Below are 17,468 nucleotides of genomic sequence, written 5' to 3'. Positions count from 1 at the left end.
CCCAGGCTCGTGAGCTCTCTCGTCTTTCCCATATAGATACTGTTCCTGTCACCCTTGAAAAACATCATTCCCTCAATTCTTGTAGTGGTACCGTTATTCTGCCCCATACCATAGTTCAACAAAATTTCCAGACATGTGGCACCGACATTCTAGAACAGCTGGAACTCCAAGATCTCCCAATCCTCAAGGTAGACACTTACGTTCTTCCTGCCCGTGGGCGGAGACGATACCCTAGCAATGTGGCTCGTTTAACTTTTGACAGCCGAGAACTCCCATCCTCCGTTTATATAGCAGGACATCGGTTACAAGTTCGAAAGGTGATCCCTACACCACAACAGTGTAGAAATTGCTGGCGATTTGGCCATCCAGCGAAATATTGCAGATCTATCGCCGAATGCCCAGTCTGTGGTGCCGATGACCATTCTAATACGTCTTGCAATCGATCTCCCTCTTGCCTTAACTGTCATGAGGCTCACCCTTCGTACTCTCGCCGTTGTCAGGTCTATTTAAACGAGCGGGAAATCCGTTACCTCAAAGAGACAGAAGGTCTCCCTTATGCCATGGCAGTTTCTCATCTCCGCCTCCAAGGGAGACTCCCACGTGTTTCTTATTCCCGTGTTTCAAAACGTCCCCCCACTTCTGGTATCCCATCTTCTACACCCACCTCTGTGGTTACCTCTCCCATAATCACTCCTGTATCTAATCCTTTTGCTGTCCTCAGCTCAGACGTCCCTACTTCAACGCCTCAGTCTAATCTCGCTTCTTCGAGTTCTCTCTTACAAGCCTCAGTATCGACGAGACCTCGTACGACACCTCTTCCCAATCGTCCCTCTACTTCTCAAAAGTCAAAAAAAGGTCCGGTAACACCTCCTACCCATCTTCCACCTCCTCATTTTACCCTCCCTGTCTCTGTCCCTAGTTCTTCCCCTCTCACTGGCTCAGTTACAAGTGCAGAGGTTCACCCTCCTCCTCGTAATGTACCTTCCTCCCCTGTTCCCTCCCAAGTTTCTTCCTCTTCTGCCACCTCCCAGGTTCCTGTCTCTTCTGTCCCCTGCCACGCTTCTCCAGTTCCCTCCACCCTTTCGCCCCCCCCTACCTTGGTACAGTCCAATACAGTTCCAATCTTTACTCATCCTCCCCCTACCATTCCCAATATTGTCTCCCATACGACATCTCTGAATTCCGAAACACTTGAAGCAATCTCTGAATATATTGCAGAGACCAAACCATCAATGGACACTGATCCACCTTCCGCTCTTTCTCTCTCCTCTGCTCCATCTGCGCAACTCCTTTCTTCACAGCGCACCGTTCCTTCGCTGCTTGAACATTTTCCACTGCCTCCGCATGTGGACTTTTCTAACCCTTCTAGTCCGTAGGAACCCTTACCTGCGGATTTCAAGTATCTTTATCATTGCCAATCATGGCCTTTTTACAGTGGAATATACGCGGCCTCAGGGGTAATCGGGGTGAGCTTCAGATGTTACTCTCCCAGTTTGCCCCTGTTGGTGTTTGCTTACAGGAACCAAAATTACACTCTGCTGTTATTTCTCACATCTCAGGCTATAATTTATTGTATTCTTCAGATCCTTTTCCTGATGGGACCTTTAATGAAAGTGCCCTTCTTCTCCGCACTGATATTCCGTACCATCAGCTATTTATTCATACTTCGCTGCATTACACAGCAGCCCGTATCCACTTACATAGGTGGTATACGCTCTGTTCTTTATATCTCTCTCCTTCTCGGGCATTATCTATTCCGGATTTTGCCTTCCTTGTTTCGTCATTACCGCCACCGATTCTGTTACTCGGTGATTTTAATGCCCACCATTTCCTCTGGGGAGGGTCTCACTGTGATTCCCGTGGAATTCGGTTAGAGGCTTTTCTTGCCACCCACCCCCTCCATGTTTTAAATACAGGTACTCACACCCATTTTGATCCTCGGACTCATACTCTCTCTTGCATCGATCTCTCAGTTTGCTCTTCCTCCGCCGCATTAGACTTTACTTGGTCTGTTCTCCCGGACTTACATGACAGTGATCATTTCCCAATCATTCTTACTTCCCCTTCATATTCGCCACCTCTTCGCACCCCACGCTGGCAATTTAATCGGGCAAATTGGAACCTTTACTCACACTTGACTGTTTTTAAAGAGGTTCCTTCTTCGTCCTCCATCGATGAGCTTTTACACCTCTTCTCGTCCTCCGTTTTCACCGCAGCTTCTCATTCTATACCCCAAACTTCGGGCAGGCATTCTCAGAAATGCGTGCCTTGGTGGTCTCCTGCTTGTGCTCGTGCAGTACGTTTGAAACGCGCTGCATGGGGCAGGTACCGGTACAATAGAACCACAGAGCGACTCCTTGATTTTAAACAGAAGCGTGCGATCGCTCGCCGTGTCATCCGTGACGCTAAACGCACTTGCTGGCGAGATTATGTCTCCACCATCACCTCTGCTTCCTCTATGAGTGCAGTCTGGAAAAAAGTACGAAAACTGAGTGGTAAATATTCTCCTGACCCGGCTCCTGTTCTGCGGGTTGCCGGTGTTGATATAGCAAACCCACTAGATGTTGCCAATGAACTTGGCAATCATCTGGTCCGTATTTCTCAGGGACTCCATCTATGCCCCTCATTTCTTTCCTCAAAGTCTGCCAGAGAGTTAGCACCCTTGGACTTTTCTTCTCTCAGAGAAGAACAGTATAATGTGCCTTTTACACTTCAAGAACTGGAGGCAACACTCTCAGCTTGTCGATCATCGGCAGCTGGGCCCGACGACATTCATATTCGTATGCTACAACATTTACATCAGTCAGCCCTTGCAGTCCTATTACGCCTTTACAATCTTATTTGGTCACAAGGAGTTCTTCCACAGCTGTGGAAATCCGCCATTGTTCTCCCTTTCCGCAAACCAGGCACTACGGGACATGAAACCTCCCACTATCGTCCCATTGCTCTTACCAGTGCAGTTTGCAAAGTAATGGAACGTCTAGTAAATAGACGTTTAGTGTGGTATTTAGAGACACACAACAGTCTCTCCACTCGTCAATATGGCTTTCGTAAGGGACGTTCTACCATAGACCCCTTACTGCGCTTGGATACGTATGTTCGTAATGCCTTTGCGAATAACCACTCAGTTATTGCCATATTTTTTGACCTTGAGAAGGCATATGACACAACTTGGAGGTATAATATTTTAGCCCAAGCCCACTCCTTAGGCCTTCGAGGCAATCTACCATCCTTCCTTAAGAACTTTTTAACTGACAGGCATTTCCGTGTTCGGGTTAATAATGTGCTCTCCCCGGACTTTGTCCAAGCTGAAGGTGTCCCCCAGGGATGTGTTCTGAGCACAACACTTTTTCTCCTTGCTATTAATGATTTGGCCTCTAGTCTTCCATCAAATATTTGGTCATCACTCTATGTTGATGACTTCGCTATTGCCTGTGCAGGCGCTGACTGTCACCTCCTTACAGTTTCTCTCCAGCATGCAGTCGACCGTGTTTCCAATTGGGCCACCACACATGGGTTTAAATTTTCCAGCACTAAAACCCACCAAATCACTTTCACTAGACGCTCTGTCATCTCTGATCATCCTTTGTACCTCTATGGCTCACGTATCCCTGAACGTGATACAGTCAAGTTTCTGGGCCTCCTCTTTGATCGTAGGTTATCCTGGAAACCTCACATTACCTCTCTGAAGGCAACTTGTCACAGCCGGCTGAACCTTCTTAAAACCCTTGCTCATCTTTCGTGGGGAGCTGATCGTCGAACCCTCCTTCACCTACATTCCACCCTTATTTTATCGAAACTTGATTATGGTGACCAGATCTATTCAGCGGCATCTCCTGCTACTCTCTCTAGCCTTAACCCCATTCATCACCAAGGATTACGTTTATGCCTTGGTGCTTTTCGCTCTTCCCCTGTCGAAAGCCTCTATGCAGAAGCGAACGTTCCATCCTTATCCGATCGCCGTGATGCCCATTGCTTGCGCTACTATGTACGCTCTCATGATCTCCGCAATCCTTCCATTTATAGAATGGTCACTGATATTAGTAGACATTCTTTATTTGTTCGCCGCCCCTGCTTACTCCGTCCCTTCTCTCTTCGCCTTCATTCGCTCTTGTCTTCTCTTCAACTACCACCTTTCTATGTACATGTAGCATCTCACTTTTCCCTACCCCCCTGGGAAGTTCCAGCTGTTCGAGTCTGTTCTTTCTCCCTCCCTTGCTCGAAAGCCCAACTGTCTACGGTCGCTTCCCGCTCTCTTTTTCTTGACCACTTTCACTCTCATTCTCATGCCATTGCTGTGTACACAGATGGCTCTAAGTCTTCTGACGGCGTAGGATTCGCAGCAGTGTTTCCGGACAGCGTCGTACAAGGGCATTTACTATCTTCAGCTAGTATTTTTACTGCTGAATTATATGCCATCCTTACAGCACTTATCCGTATTGCATCTATGCCTGTGTCATCATTTGTGGTTGTCTCAGACTCCCTTAGTGCTTTACAGGCTATACAAAAATTTGATACACCTCACCCCTTAGTCCTCCGTATCCAACTTTGGCTACGCCGCATCTTTACTAAGCATAAAGATATTGTTTTTTGTTGGGTCCCTGGTCATGTTGACGTACAGGGCAATGAACAGGCAGACACTGCTGCGCGGTCAGCAGTACATGACCTACCAGTTTCTTATAGAGGTATTCCATGTACGGACTATTTTGCTGTAATATCTTCCCACCTTCACACCCGTTGGCAACAACGTTGGTCTACTATGCTCGGCAACAAACTTCAGTCTATTAAACCGAGTATAGGTTACTGGCCGTCTTCTTATCACCAGTGTCGAGGTTGGGAGACTACTCTCTCCCGTCTTCGCATTGGCCATACTCGTCTTACTCATGGATATCTCATGGAGAGGCGTCTTGCTCCTCTCTGTGAGAATTGCCAAGCTCCATTATCAGTCAGCCACATTCTGTTGGACTGCCCACTTTATCAACGAGCACGCAGAATTTACCTCTGTCGTCGTCTTCGCCCCGCTGCTCTCTCTTTACCTTCCCTTCTCGCTGATGGACCCACCTTCCATCCGGACTCTCTCATTGACTTTTTGACAACGACTGACTTACTTCACAAATTCTGATACTTTCAGCCCTTTCTACTTGTATCTCTTGCTACCCTCTACCCCCGTACTATCCCGTGCCCCGCTGTTTTCTGTAACCTGCTGATCATCCCCCCTCCCTTCTGCCATCCAATTCCCTTGCTTCCTTCCCTACCCTGCAGCGCTGTATAGCCCTTGTGGCTTAGCGCTTCTTTTTGATTATAATAATAATAATAATATATCATTGCCAATCATGGCCTATTTTCAGTGGAATATACGCGGCCTCAGGGGTAATCGGGGTGAGCTTCAGATGTTACTCTCCCAGTTTGCCCCTGTTGGTGTTTGCTTACAGGAACCAAAATTACACTCTGCTGTTATTTCTCAAATCTCAGGCTATAATTTATTGTATTCTTCAGATCCTTTTCCTGATGGGACCTTTAATGAAAGTGCCCTTCTCCGCACTGATATTCAGTACCATCAGCTATTTGTTCATACTTCGCTGCATTACACAGCAGCCCGTATCCACTTACATAGGTGGTATATGCTCTGTTCTTTATATCTCTCTCCTTCTCGGGCATTATCTATTCCGGATTTTGCCTTCCTTGTTTCGTCATTACCGCCACCGATTCTGTTACTTGGTGATTTTAATGCCCACCATTTCCTCTGGGGGGGTCTCGCTGTGATTCCCGTGGAATTCAGTTAGAGGCTTTTCTTGCCACCCACCCCCTCCATGTTTTAAATACAGGTACTCACACCCATTTTGATCCTCGGACTCATACTCTCTCTTGCATTGATCTCTCAGTCTGCTCTTCCTCCGCCGCATTAGACTTCACTTGGTCTGTTCTCCCGGACTTACATGACAGTGATCATTTCCCAATCATTCTTACTTCCCCTTCATATTCGCCACCTCTTCGCACCCCACGCTGGAAATTTAATCGGGCAAGTTGGAACCTTTACTCACACCTGACTGTTTTTAAAGAGGTTCCTTCTTCGTCCTCCATCGATGAGCTTTTACACCTCTTCTCGTCCTCCGTTTTCACTGCAGCTTCTCATTCTATACCCCAAACTTCGGGCAGGCATTCTCAGAAATGCGTGCCTTGGTGGTCTCCTGCTTGTGTTCGTGCAGTACGTTTGAAACGCGCTGCATGGGGCAGGTACCGGTACAATAGAACCACAGAGCGACTCCTTGATTTTAAACAGAAGCGTGCGATCGCTTGCCGTGTCATCCGTGATGCTAAACGCACTTGCTGGCGAGATTATGTCTCCACCATCACCTCTGCTTCCTCTATGAGTGCAGTCTGGAAAAAAGTACGAAATCTGAGTGGTAAATATTCTCCTGACCCGGCTCCTGTTCTGCGGGTTGCCGGTGTTGATATAGCAAACCCACTAGATGTTGCCAATGAAATTGGCAATCATCTGGTCTGTATTTCTCAGGGACTCCATCTATGCCCCTCATTTCTTTCCTCAAAGTCTGCCAGAGAGTTAGCACCCTTGGACTTTTCTTCTCTCAGAGAAGAACAGTATAATGTGCCTTTTACACTTCAAGAACTGGAGGCAACACTCTCAGCTTGTCGATCATCGGCAGCTGGGCCCGACGACATTCATATTTGTATGCTACAACATTTACATCAGTCAGCCCTTGCAGTCCTATTACGCCTTTACAATCTTATTTGGTCACAAGGAGTTCTTCCACAGCTGTGGAAATCCGCCATTGTTCTCCCTTTCCGCAAACCAGGCACTACGGGACATGAAACCTCCCACTATCGTCCCATTGCTCTTACCAGTGCAGTTTGCAAAGTAATGGAACGCCTAGTAAATAGACGTTTAGTGTGGTATTTAGAGACACACAACAGTCTCTCCACTCGTCAATATGGCTTTCGTAAGGGACGTTCTACCATAGACCACTTACTACGCTTGGATACGTATGTTCGTAATGCCTTTGCGAATAACCACTCAGTTATTGCCATATTTTTTGACCTTGAGAAGGCATATGACACAACTTGGAGGTATAATATTTTAGCCCAAGCCCACTCCTTAGGCCTTCGAGGCAATCTACCATCCTTCCTTAAGAACTTTTTAACTGACAGGCATTTCCATGTTCGGGTTAATAATGTGCTCTCCCCGGACTTTATCCAAGCTGAAGGTGTCCCCCAGGGATGTGTTCTGAGCACAACACTTTTTCTCCTTGCTATTAATGATTTGGCCTCTAGTCTTCCATCAAATATTTGGTCATCACTCTATGTTGATGACTTCGCTATTGCCTGTGCAGGCGCTGACTGTCACCTCATTACAGTTTCTCTCCAACATGCAGTCGACCGTGTTTCCAATTGGGCCACCACACGTGGGTTTAAATTTTCCAGCACTAAAACCCACCAAATCACTTTCACTAGACGCTCTGTCATCTCCGATCATCCTTTGTACCTCTATGGCTCCCGTATCCCTGAACGTGATACAGTCAAGTTTCTGGGCCTCCTCTTTGATCGTAGGTTATCCTGGAAACCTCACATTACCTCTCTGAAGGCAACTTGTCACAGCCGGCTGAACCTTCTTAAAACCCTTGCTCATCTTTCATGGGGAGCTGATCGTCGAACCCTCCTTCGCCTACATTCCACCCTTATTTTATCGAAACTTGATTATGGGGACCAGATCTATTCAGCGGCATCTCCTGCTACTCTCTCTAGCCTTAACCCCAGTTATCACCAAGGATTACGTTTATGCCTTGGTGCTTTTCGCTCTTCCCCTGCCTCTATGCGGAAGCGAACGTTCCATCCTTATCAGATCGCCGTGATGCCCATTGCCTGCGCTACTATGTACGCTCTCATGATCTCCACAATCCTTCCATTTATAGAATGGTCACTGATATTAGTAGACATTCTTTATTTGTTCGCCGCCCCTGTTTACTCCGTCCCTTCTCTCTTCGCCTTCATTCGCTCTTGTCTTCTCTTCAACTACCACCTTTCTATGTACTTGTAGCATCTCACTTTTCCCTACCCCCCTGGGAAGTTCCAGCTGTTCGAGTCTGTTCTCTCTCCCTTGCTCGAAAGCCCAACTGTCTACGGTCGCTTCCCGCTCTCTTTTTCTTGACCACTTTCACTCTCGTTCTCATGCCATTGCTGTGTACACAGATGGCTCTAAGTCTTCTGACGGCGTAGGATTCGCAGCAGTGTTTCCGGACAGTGTCGTACAAGGGCATTTACTATCTTCGGCTAGTATTTTTACTGCTGAATTATATGCCATCCTTACAGCACTTATCCGTATTGCATCTATGCCTGTGTCATCATTTGTGGTTGTCTCAGACTCCCTTAGTGCTTTACAGGCTATACAAAAATTTGATACACCTCACCCCTTAGTCCTCCGTATCCAACTTTGGCTACGCCTCATCTTTACCAAGCATAAAGATAGTTTTTTGTTGGGTCCCTGGTCATGTTGACGTACAGGGCAATGAACAGGCAGACACTGCTGCGCGGTCAGCAGTACATGACCTACCAGTTTCTTATAGAGGTATTCCATTTACGGACTATTTTACTGCAATATCTTCCCACCTTCACACCCGTTGGCAACAACGTTGGTCTACTATGCTCGGCAACAAACTTCAATCTATTAAACCGAGTATAGGTTACTGGCCGTCTTCTTATCACCAGTGTCGAGGTTGGGAGACTACTCTCTCCTGTCTTCGCATTGGCCATACTCGTCTTACTCATGGATATCTCATGGAGAGGAGTCTTGCTCCTCTCTGTGAGAATTGCCAAGCTCCATTATCAGTCAGCCACATTCTGTTGGACTGCCCACTTTATCAACGAGCACGCAGAATTTACCTCTGTCGTCGTCTTCGCTTCGCTGCTCTCTCTTTACCTTCCCTTCTCGCTGATGGACCCACCTTTCATCCGGACTCTCTCATTGACTTTTTGACAACAACTGACTTGCTTCACAAATTCTGATACCTTCAGCCCTTTCTACTTCAATCTCTTGCTACCCTCTATCCCCGTACTATCCCGTGCCCCGCTGTTTTCTGTAACCTGCTGATCATCCCCCCCTCCCTTCTGCCATCCAATTCCCTTGCTTCCTTCCCTACCCTGCAGCGCTGTATAGCCCTTGTGGCTTAGCGCTTCTTTTTGATTATAATAGTAATAATAATCAGTAAGTACTGACCCTAAAAAAAAAATTTTTTTTATCCTAACCCATTTATAAAAATGCACTTTTCAATTTAAAAAAAAAAATTATTTTTTATTTTTCAAAACATTCGGAGCACTGCGCAGGCAAACATATATCTACGTTTGGACAGTTTAAGGGTTAACCAATTTTGTCTTTTTTTTTAACAAGTCAGCCATCTCCCACTGAGGCAGGGTGACCCGAAAAAGAAAGAAAATCCCCACCCCTTTTGTCTTTATCTGAATTCATTTTCCCTATAAGAAATAATGGAAATTCAATTAATCCGTTCCAGTCACTCAAAAGTATTTAACAAAATAATTTTTTTTACATGAAATATACATATCCCTACATAGAAAACAATGAGACATGCAGAATGAACAATGCTAAAATGACACTTACTTTTATTGAAGACTTATTGATGAGTGATGAGATGGGAGGAAGGGAGAAGGCTATAGTGTTGGCTGTTTTATTACAGCTATAGTGGTAGTTGTGGTAGTCTTTTTTCAAGTCTGGATCAGCACTAAGGTTGGGGGCTGAGCTAGCTGATGTTTTGGTTTCACATACTTTTTTCAGTGGGTCTCTAATTTGAAGTCATCTTTTGTAATATGGGGATTTTGTATGTTATATTTTGCTCCTCTACTTTCCTCCGATGTTCTGTATATCTTGAGTAGACTATCCAAGAGGGCCTTTGTTTTTCTGCTTATTGTTTATTACCCTACTGAGTACTTTCCTGAGATGTGTCCAAGGCCCCATATCCTTATTTCAGATCCAGAAACGCCTTGCTAGTTGAGTGTTATTTTTGGAAGCAGTGTTTATTCTTGCTCACGAGATAGTGTTTTGAAAAATATAGGTTGCATGTGATTCTGGAATTTTTCTCAAAGATCTTTTCACATTTCCCACAGGTATTCCTGTATGCCATCCTGCCCATATCCTCCTTAGAATCTGAGTGCCATGATACCTGATTTCCACTTAACCTTTCTGCTGTGCAGGTGCAGACGACTTGGGGGTGGGGTGTTCGAGGGTGATATTGATAGGGGTATGTGAATACATGGATGTTAGTGGCACTTCTCACATGGGATACCACATGTTAGTGTAAAAACATTTTATGTAGTAGGTTGGTAGACAGCAACTGCCCAGGGAGGTACTACCATCCTGCCAAGTGAGTATAAAATGGAAATCTGCAATTGTTTTACATGATGGTAGGATTGCTGGTGTCTTTTTTCTGTCTCATAAACATGCAAGATTTCAGGTACGTCTTGCTACTTCTACTTACACTTAGGTCACACTACACATACATGTACAAGCACATATATTTGTAGATGAATGGTTCAGAGAACCGACATGTTGATAAATTAGACACATGTGCAACTCTTGGGTATCTTTATTCAATAAAGATACCCAAGAGTTGCACATGTGTCTAATTTATCAAGCACATATATACACACCCCTCTGGGTTTTCTTCTATTTTCTTTTTAGTTCTTGTTCTTGTTTATTTCCTCTTATCTCCACGGGGAAGTGGAATAGAATTCTTCCTCCGTAAGCCATGGGTGTTGCAAGAGGCGACTAAAATGCCAGGAGCAAGGGGCTAGTAACCCCTTCTCCTGTGTAAATTACTAAATTTAAAAAGAGAAACTTTCGTTTTTCTTTTTGGGCCACCCCGCCTTGGTGGGATACGGCTGGTGTGTTGAAAGAAAGAAAGAAAGAAGAAACATACAAGATGTCAGGTACGTCTTGCTACTTCTTCTTAGGTCACACTACGTATACATGTACAAACATATATATATATATACACACCCCTCTGGGTTTTCTTCTATTTTCTTTTTAGTTCTTGTTCATTTCCTCTTATCTCCACGGGGAAGTGGAATAGAATTCTTCCTCTGTAAGTCATGCATGTTGTAAGAGGCGACTAAAATGCCAGGAGCAAGGGTCTAGTAACCCCTTCTCCTGTACAAATTACTAAAATTAAAAAGAAAAACTTTCGTTTTTCTTTTTTGGGTCACCTTGCCTTTGTGGGATGCAGCCAGTTTTTTGAAAAAAAAAAAAAAACACAATCTTTGAGAGCCATTCCACTAACACTTTTGGTTCACACTGTGTATTGATAAGGACCTGCCTTGTATGGGCCAGTAGGTCTTCTGCAGTGTTCCTCTATTCTTGTGTCCTTATTGGTATCTTAGTCATTTCATTGCAGTAGGGCCCCACTTATACAGCAGGTTAGGTTCTAGGCTACAGCCGGAAAGCAGAACACTTTTTTTCACTTATAAATGTATAAAAATGTCAGATAACAAGTTTACACTAACATATATTAAGTTAGCAATAGAACTAGGCATTAAAAACAATAAAAAGTAAAATACATGCACAGTACACTCATTACTTACCTCAAAATATTTGTAGTCTTAATGTAGGGTGAGAGGCGAGTAATATTTATTGTAAAAGGTCAGGTGTGGTAGGTATGGTAGTCAGGTGTTTACCTGGAGAGAGTTCTGGGGGTCAACGCCCCTGTAGCCTGGTCTGTGACCAGGCTTCATGGTGGATCAGAGCCTGATCAACCAGGCTGTTACTGCTGGCTGCACGCGATCCAACGTACGAGCCACAGCCCAGCTGGTCAGGTACTGACTTTAGGTGTTAGGTGTGGTGGGTATGGCCACCCAACCCACATGTAGTATACATTTAAAACACTCTAGAGTGATAAAACCCATATACAGTTGACTCATTACTTACCTTAGAATATTTGTAGTCATAATGTAGGGCGAGGGTGAGTAAACAATGTAAAACGAATAAACGAGAGAATGAGTAAATGAGAGCGGACATTGATGCAGAGTATGTAAACAAGCAGGCGAACACATCTGGTTATGGTTGTTACACGTTCATTTCCATGTTTGTGAAGCTTTTACCATAATACAAACACCTTACATTGTGTACAAGTTGCCTCCACGTTGGTACAGTAGAATAAATAAAGAGCAACATTCCCATTCTCATTTAAAACACCATTTTTAGAAGGAGGGATGCTCTGAGTGAAGGCATATGAAAGGAATAATTTTCTACAGTTACCCCCCAGTAATACTGTTGTGTACACATTTTCTGTGGTGTTGAACTAGAGAAATGTTATTCTTTCTGACATTGACAAGATGACTGGAAAAATATCTCATATTTATATTAATGTACTGTGGGTGTATTTATCAAGTTTGTGTTACATAGCGTGTTTATTATATAATCTTGAAAAAATATCATAGGTGGATTAATCAGAATGTCTATATTAACGTAATGTACGATGTTTAATGTGTCTCAGAGGGATTATTATTGTGTTATCATCATCAGTATGGCATCTTCAAGACTAATAAGACACTTAGTGATTTTAAAGAGTACCTCCACACCAGCACAGTGTGTAAGTTTATTTAGGTACAGATACACATAAGTATAATTATCAGTGTATATTTAAAATATTAAATAATTTTAAAACACTTGAAATTTTGTGAATTTCCAGACATAATGGAGAGATGTACTTATGGAGAATGTAAACAAATCGGGTGGCCCGTGGTGACTGTGTTAGTCAGGTAGGGGGAGCCATAAAGCAAGTTTTGCTCATAATTTTAAATGTCCATATTAGTGGAACACTGTAAGGCAAAACACCATAATGTGGTGCCCTACTGTATGTATGATAACTCGCACCATTGTGTGAACATTGAGACATATCAACCCCATGATGAGGAATTTGTTTGACAGCCTGACACACTTCACTAGACAACCACCACTGTACCAGTACTAGATATCATTTTTATTGTACCAGTACAACTTTATAATACTAGTACTAGAAGATTTGTACTGATGGCATCATAAACCATCTTTGTACAGTGCCTTGTTCTCAAGGAAAAATTTAGAGGTATACTTTTTTAATTTAATATTTTTTAATTGCAGGGGTTGCCTATTGATGACTTTGCTCAGGAGATGATGGACAAGAGTGCCAAAGAGCTTTGTGAAGAGCGTGATGATGCTATTGCTGTGTGTGAAGATTAGGGTGGTGCAGCAGTTAGGCCTAGGCTCTGAGATACACACCACTTGTTATTAAAATTTATTCTAGCCTCATTCACACACACACAAACCAGTTGTTAATGTTACAACTTTAAGTCAGTACTCTCATACTTTTGGGCTGCTTTGAAGATTTTATATGGTGTTTTATGTAACTCCAAAGAAAGAGTAAAAGCTGTGTTCCCAGTCTATATTTCATCATGCAGGACAGGAATCATATAAGGTGCTGAAATCAGCCAGCCTGAGCTGGGAGACTTGGGGGGGGGGGAGTTTGTTACATATTACATTAAAGGATTGAAAAGAAAGAATTAAGTTCACACACAACCCACATGTAGGAGAATGAAACTTATGACGAGATTTCTGTCTGACTTGGACAATCAACTAGCCACCAAAATGTTTTCATAAGTGTTATTCTCCTATGTGTGAGTTATTTGTGTATTGTTCCAGTCATGGTATTGTGCCTTTCTATTCTTTAAAGGTCAGTGTTTAAATATTCTGACAAATTACACTTCAAGCACTTAAAGGAGCAGTGCTGTGGGACCAACGTGTGTTGAGTTCTTAGTTCTCCTACTGTATTTATTGAAACATCAGAAAAATGTAGCTTCATTCTGAATTTTTACAAATTTCTTTTCTAAAGCACACCTGAGTCTGTGATAAGAGTTGGGCAGTTGAGAGTGATCATAATTTGTTCATTAATAAGTTACAAATGTAGCCACAAAGGTAATAAGGAGTATTGTCTTAATGGTTGTCTTGTGCAGCTAGTGTCACCAGTGTATGCACTATCAAATCTAAATGTTTTGCTCACTTTGGAAATTCATAAAGTTCTCAGTGTGTGTGTGTGTGTGTGTGTGTATATAAAGACTCATAAACACATTTTTAGTCAGTGATGTTTGTGAAAAGTAGTGTATGTATGTATATATATAAATATATATATATATATATAGTATTCCTTTAATTGCTTGTTGGACACACTAAATCTTACCCTGAGTTTAACTGCCCTTGGATAAATATGCTGTGCATTTTTTTTTTTTATTTAAAATTAATGTGTTACTTGGTTAAAATAGGCAATATTTTTAATTTAAAATTCTCTAATGAAAAATTTGATATAATTCTGCTTTTGGGGATTTGTTTTAAAATAATAAATACCAATAATCTTGTTTTATTAAAAGCCTACCCCGCTCCACTGTATGACCCTTGTAGGTTTAGTGCTTCTTTTTTATTATAATAATTTATTGAAAGCCAACTCTATCATCTGAGTATAATTGAAGAAATTTAGTTGATTACAGCAATTAGCTGGAATTAACATACACCTTCAATGGGGGCTCCTGCAGTGAAGAGGCTCTTGGTCTGAGGACCTCTTCAAGGGGGGCTCCTTGGCATGGTGACCTCTTCAAGGGGGGCTCCTTGGCATGGTGAAGAGGCTCTTGGTCTGAGGAATTAGCCCTGTCGGTCTTCTTCCTTAGACCGAACCTAATTACCCCCCAATCTCCCCTCCCCTATCCCATCCTCCCCTTTTTCCTTTCCTCCTCCCCCTCCCCATCCCTCCCTTTTGCCCTTCCTCTTTTTGTCCTTTGGGATTTCTCCCACAGGCGCGCTAGTTCCTAGGTGGAGGAAAGGATACCGGGGTCCATCCCATTCCGTTGAGGTTCTTAGCGGTGGCGTAGTTTGCCGTGGAATCTGGATCGCCTGGGGATGTCCCGATCCCTCTCCGGTATCCCGGAGTAGCTTTGGGTGTCTTTCGGGCGACGAGTGTATCTCTGGAAGCCACCCCTCTTCAAGGGGGGCTCCTTGGCGTGGTGAAGAGGCTCTTGGTCTGAGGAATTAGCCCTGTCGGTCTTCTTCCTCAGACCGAACCTAATTACCCCCCATTCTCCCCTCCCCTATCCCATCCTCCCCATCCTCCCCTTTTTCCATTCCTCCTCCTCCTCCTCACCCCTCCCTTTTGCCCTTCCTCTTTTTAGCCTTCGTGATTTCTCCCACAGGCGTGCTAGTTCCTAGGTAGGGGAAAGGACACCGGGGTCGATCCCATTCCGTTGAGGTTTCTTGGCGGTGGCGTAGTTTGCCGTGGAATCTGGATTGCCTAGGGATGTCCCGATCCCTCTCCGGTATCCCGGAGTAGCTTTGGGTGTCTTTTGGGCGACGGGTGTATCTCTGGAAGCCACCTTTCGGATTCCGGGGGTGGTGGCTGAAGGAGGTATGCTTTGTGGCGGATATCCGGCCGCCCTCTCTTTTGTCCACCGAGGTAGCTCGGCAGATGTGAGGTTGCTATCCCGGATTGCTGGTTTACTGGCATGAAGGGTAGGGTATGGCACGGGTTCCATGCTGCATCTGCGCTACTAGCGGTGTCGAGTCCTCTTGGGCGCGGAGGGAGATTTCCGGCCCTTTCATTTCTCCTGGGAACTATTCCTCCCCGCTCCCCCCTTTTTTTATTCTTTTTTTTGTTTTTATTTTCTTTTCTTCTTTCTTTTTTTTTCTTAAAAACAAAAAGCAAAGGAGTAACCTAACCATGGCAGCCCTAGTCCATGAAACCACTACCCCCGGGCCCCTTCTTGATACCGCACCCCATTCTGACCCTGCCTTGTGTTTAGACCACTCTTCGGACACTCCTGATGCCCCTGTACCTCTTGCTGGTGCTGTTTCCTCACCCGCTTCAGGTACCGGGGCTTCGACTGACTCCTTCGATTTGTCTGAACTCCGCTCTCCTTTGACTATGCTTCCGGCTTCTCCCTCTACGGTACGGCAATTTTCGAATCGCCCACCCATTTCATGCCGGACCAACTCCGGTCCTACTCCTAAACGCCAACGTCAATCTCCTGATGATGCTCCGTCGTTACCTTCCCATTCTACTCGGAAACGACCGACACGTCAAGCACTCCCTCTCCACGCTCAGTTTCGGACCACACAATGGACTAAATTCTTTACTTTAAGACCAACTTCTTCTTCTGCCTACCTTTCTGACCATAGTATTGCCAAAGCGCTCCTGCGTCATGTTGGCAGAGATATTTCATTTCACGCTCTCAAGAGCGGTACGCGCATCGTCACTGTCCAGAATGCTACCCAAGCTCATGATCTTTCTCTCCTTTCGAATATCGATACTACTCCTATCACTATTGAAAAACATCTTTCTCTCAATTCTTGTAGTGGTACTGTCATTCTGCCCCATACCATAGTCCAACAGAATTTCCAGTCATGTGGCAATGACATTTTTGAACAGCTGGAACTCCAGGATCTCCCAATCCTCAAAGTAGACACTTATGTCCTTCCTGCCCGGGGGCGGAGACGTTACCCTTGCAATGTGGCTCGTTTAACTTTTGACAGCCGAGAACTCCCGTCTTCTGTATATGTCGCGGGACATCGGTTACAAGTTCGAAAGGTGATACCTACACCGCAACAATGTAGAAATTGCTGGCGTTTTGGTCACCCAGCGAAATATTGCAGATCTATGGCCGAATGCCCAGTCTGTGGTGCCGACAACCATTCTAATACATCTTGCAGTCAACCTCCATCTTGCCTTAATTGTAATGAAGCTCACCCTTCGTACTCCCGCCGTTGCCAGGTCTACTTAAATGAACGTGAAATCCGTTGCCTCAAAGAGGCAGAAGGTCTCCCTTATGCTATGGCAGTTACTCATCTCCGCCTCCAAGGGAGACTACCCCGTGTTTCTTATTCTCGTGTTTCCAAACATCCCCCCACTTCTGGGGTCCCATCTTCTGCAGCCTCCTCTGTTGTTACCCCTCCCATAGCCATTACGGCATCTAATCCTTTTGCTGTCCTTGGCTCTGACGTCCCGACTACAACTCAGTCTGTTCTCACATCTTCGCGTCCTTCCTCACAAGCCCCAGTATCGACAAGACCTCGTACGACACCTAATACCAATCGCCCCTCTACTCAGAAGTCCAAAAAATCCACATTGCTCAAATCTTCTTTGCCCCTTCCTTCCCTTCTTCCACCTCCACACGTTACCTTTCCAGTCTCTGTACCTAGTTCTTCCCCTCTCTCTGGCTCTATTACAAGTGTGGAGATTCACCCTCCTCCTCGTACTATGCCTTCCACCCCCGTCCCCTCCCAAGTTTCTCCCTCTTCTGTCACCTCCCAGGTTTCTACCTCTTCTGTCCCCCCCCACACTTCATCTCCAGTCCCTTACACTTTTCCCTCCCCCTCTACTTTGGTACAGTCCATTACTGTCCCAATCTTTACTCACCCTCCTCCTCCTATC

At 44.7% G+C, this 17,468-nt stretch overlaps 1 protein-coding gene across 1 annotated transcript in view; it reads left to right on the top strand.

Annotated features, from left to right (window-relative positions):
• The window catches only part of Mdh1 (malate dehydrogenase 1), a 98,358-nt gene extending 83,954 nt beyond the window's left edge, over positions 1 to 14,404 (top strand). The window contains exon 7 of the mRNA XM_070089204.1: positions 13,142 to 14,404. Coding sequence (XP_069945305.1) covers positions 13,142 to 13,240 — 99 coding nt within the window. The 3' untranslated portion in view covers positions 13,241 to 14,404. The remainder of the gene's footprint in view (positions 1 to 13,141) is intronic.
• The last annotated feature ends 3,064 nt before the right edge of the window (positions 14,405 to 17,468 follow it).

The sequence above is a fragment of the Cherax quadricarinatus genome, chromosome 2 (genome assembly GCF_038502225.1).
Source record: "Cherax quadricarinatus isolate ZL_2023a chromosome 2, ASM3850222v1, whole genome shotgun sequence".
NCBI lineage: Eukaryota > Metazoa > Arthropoda > Malacostraca > Decapoda > Parastacidae > Cherax > Cherax quadricarinatus.
Note: the sequence above shows the minus strand (reverse complement) of the source record. Positions and strands in the feature narration are given on the sequence as shown.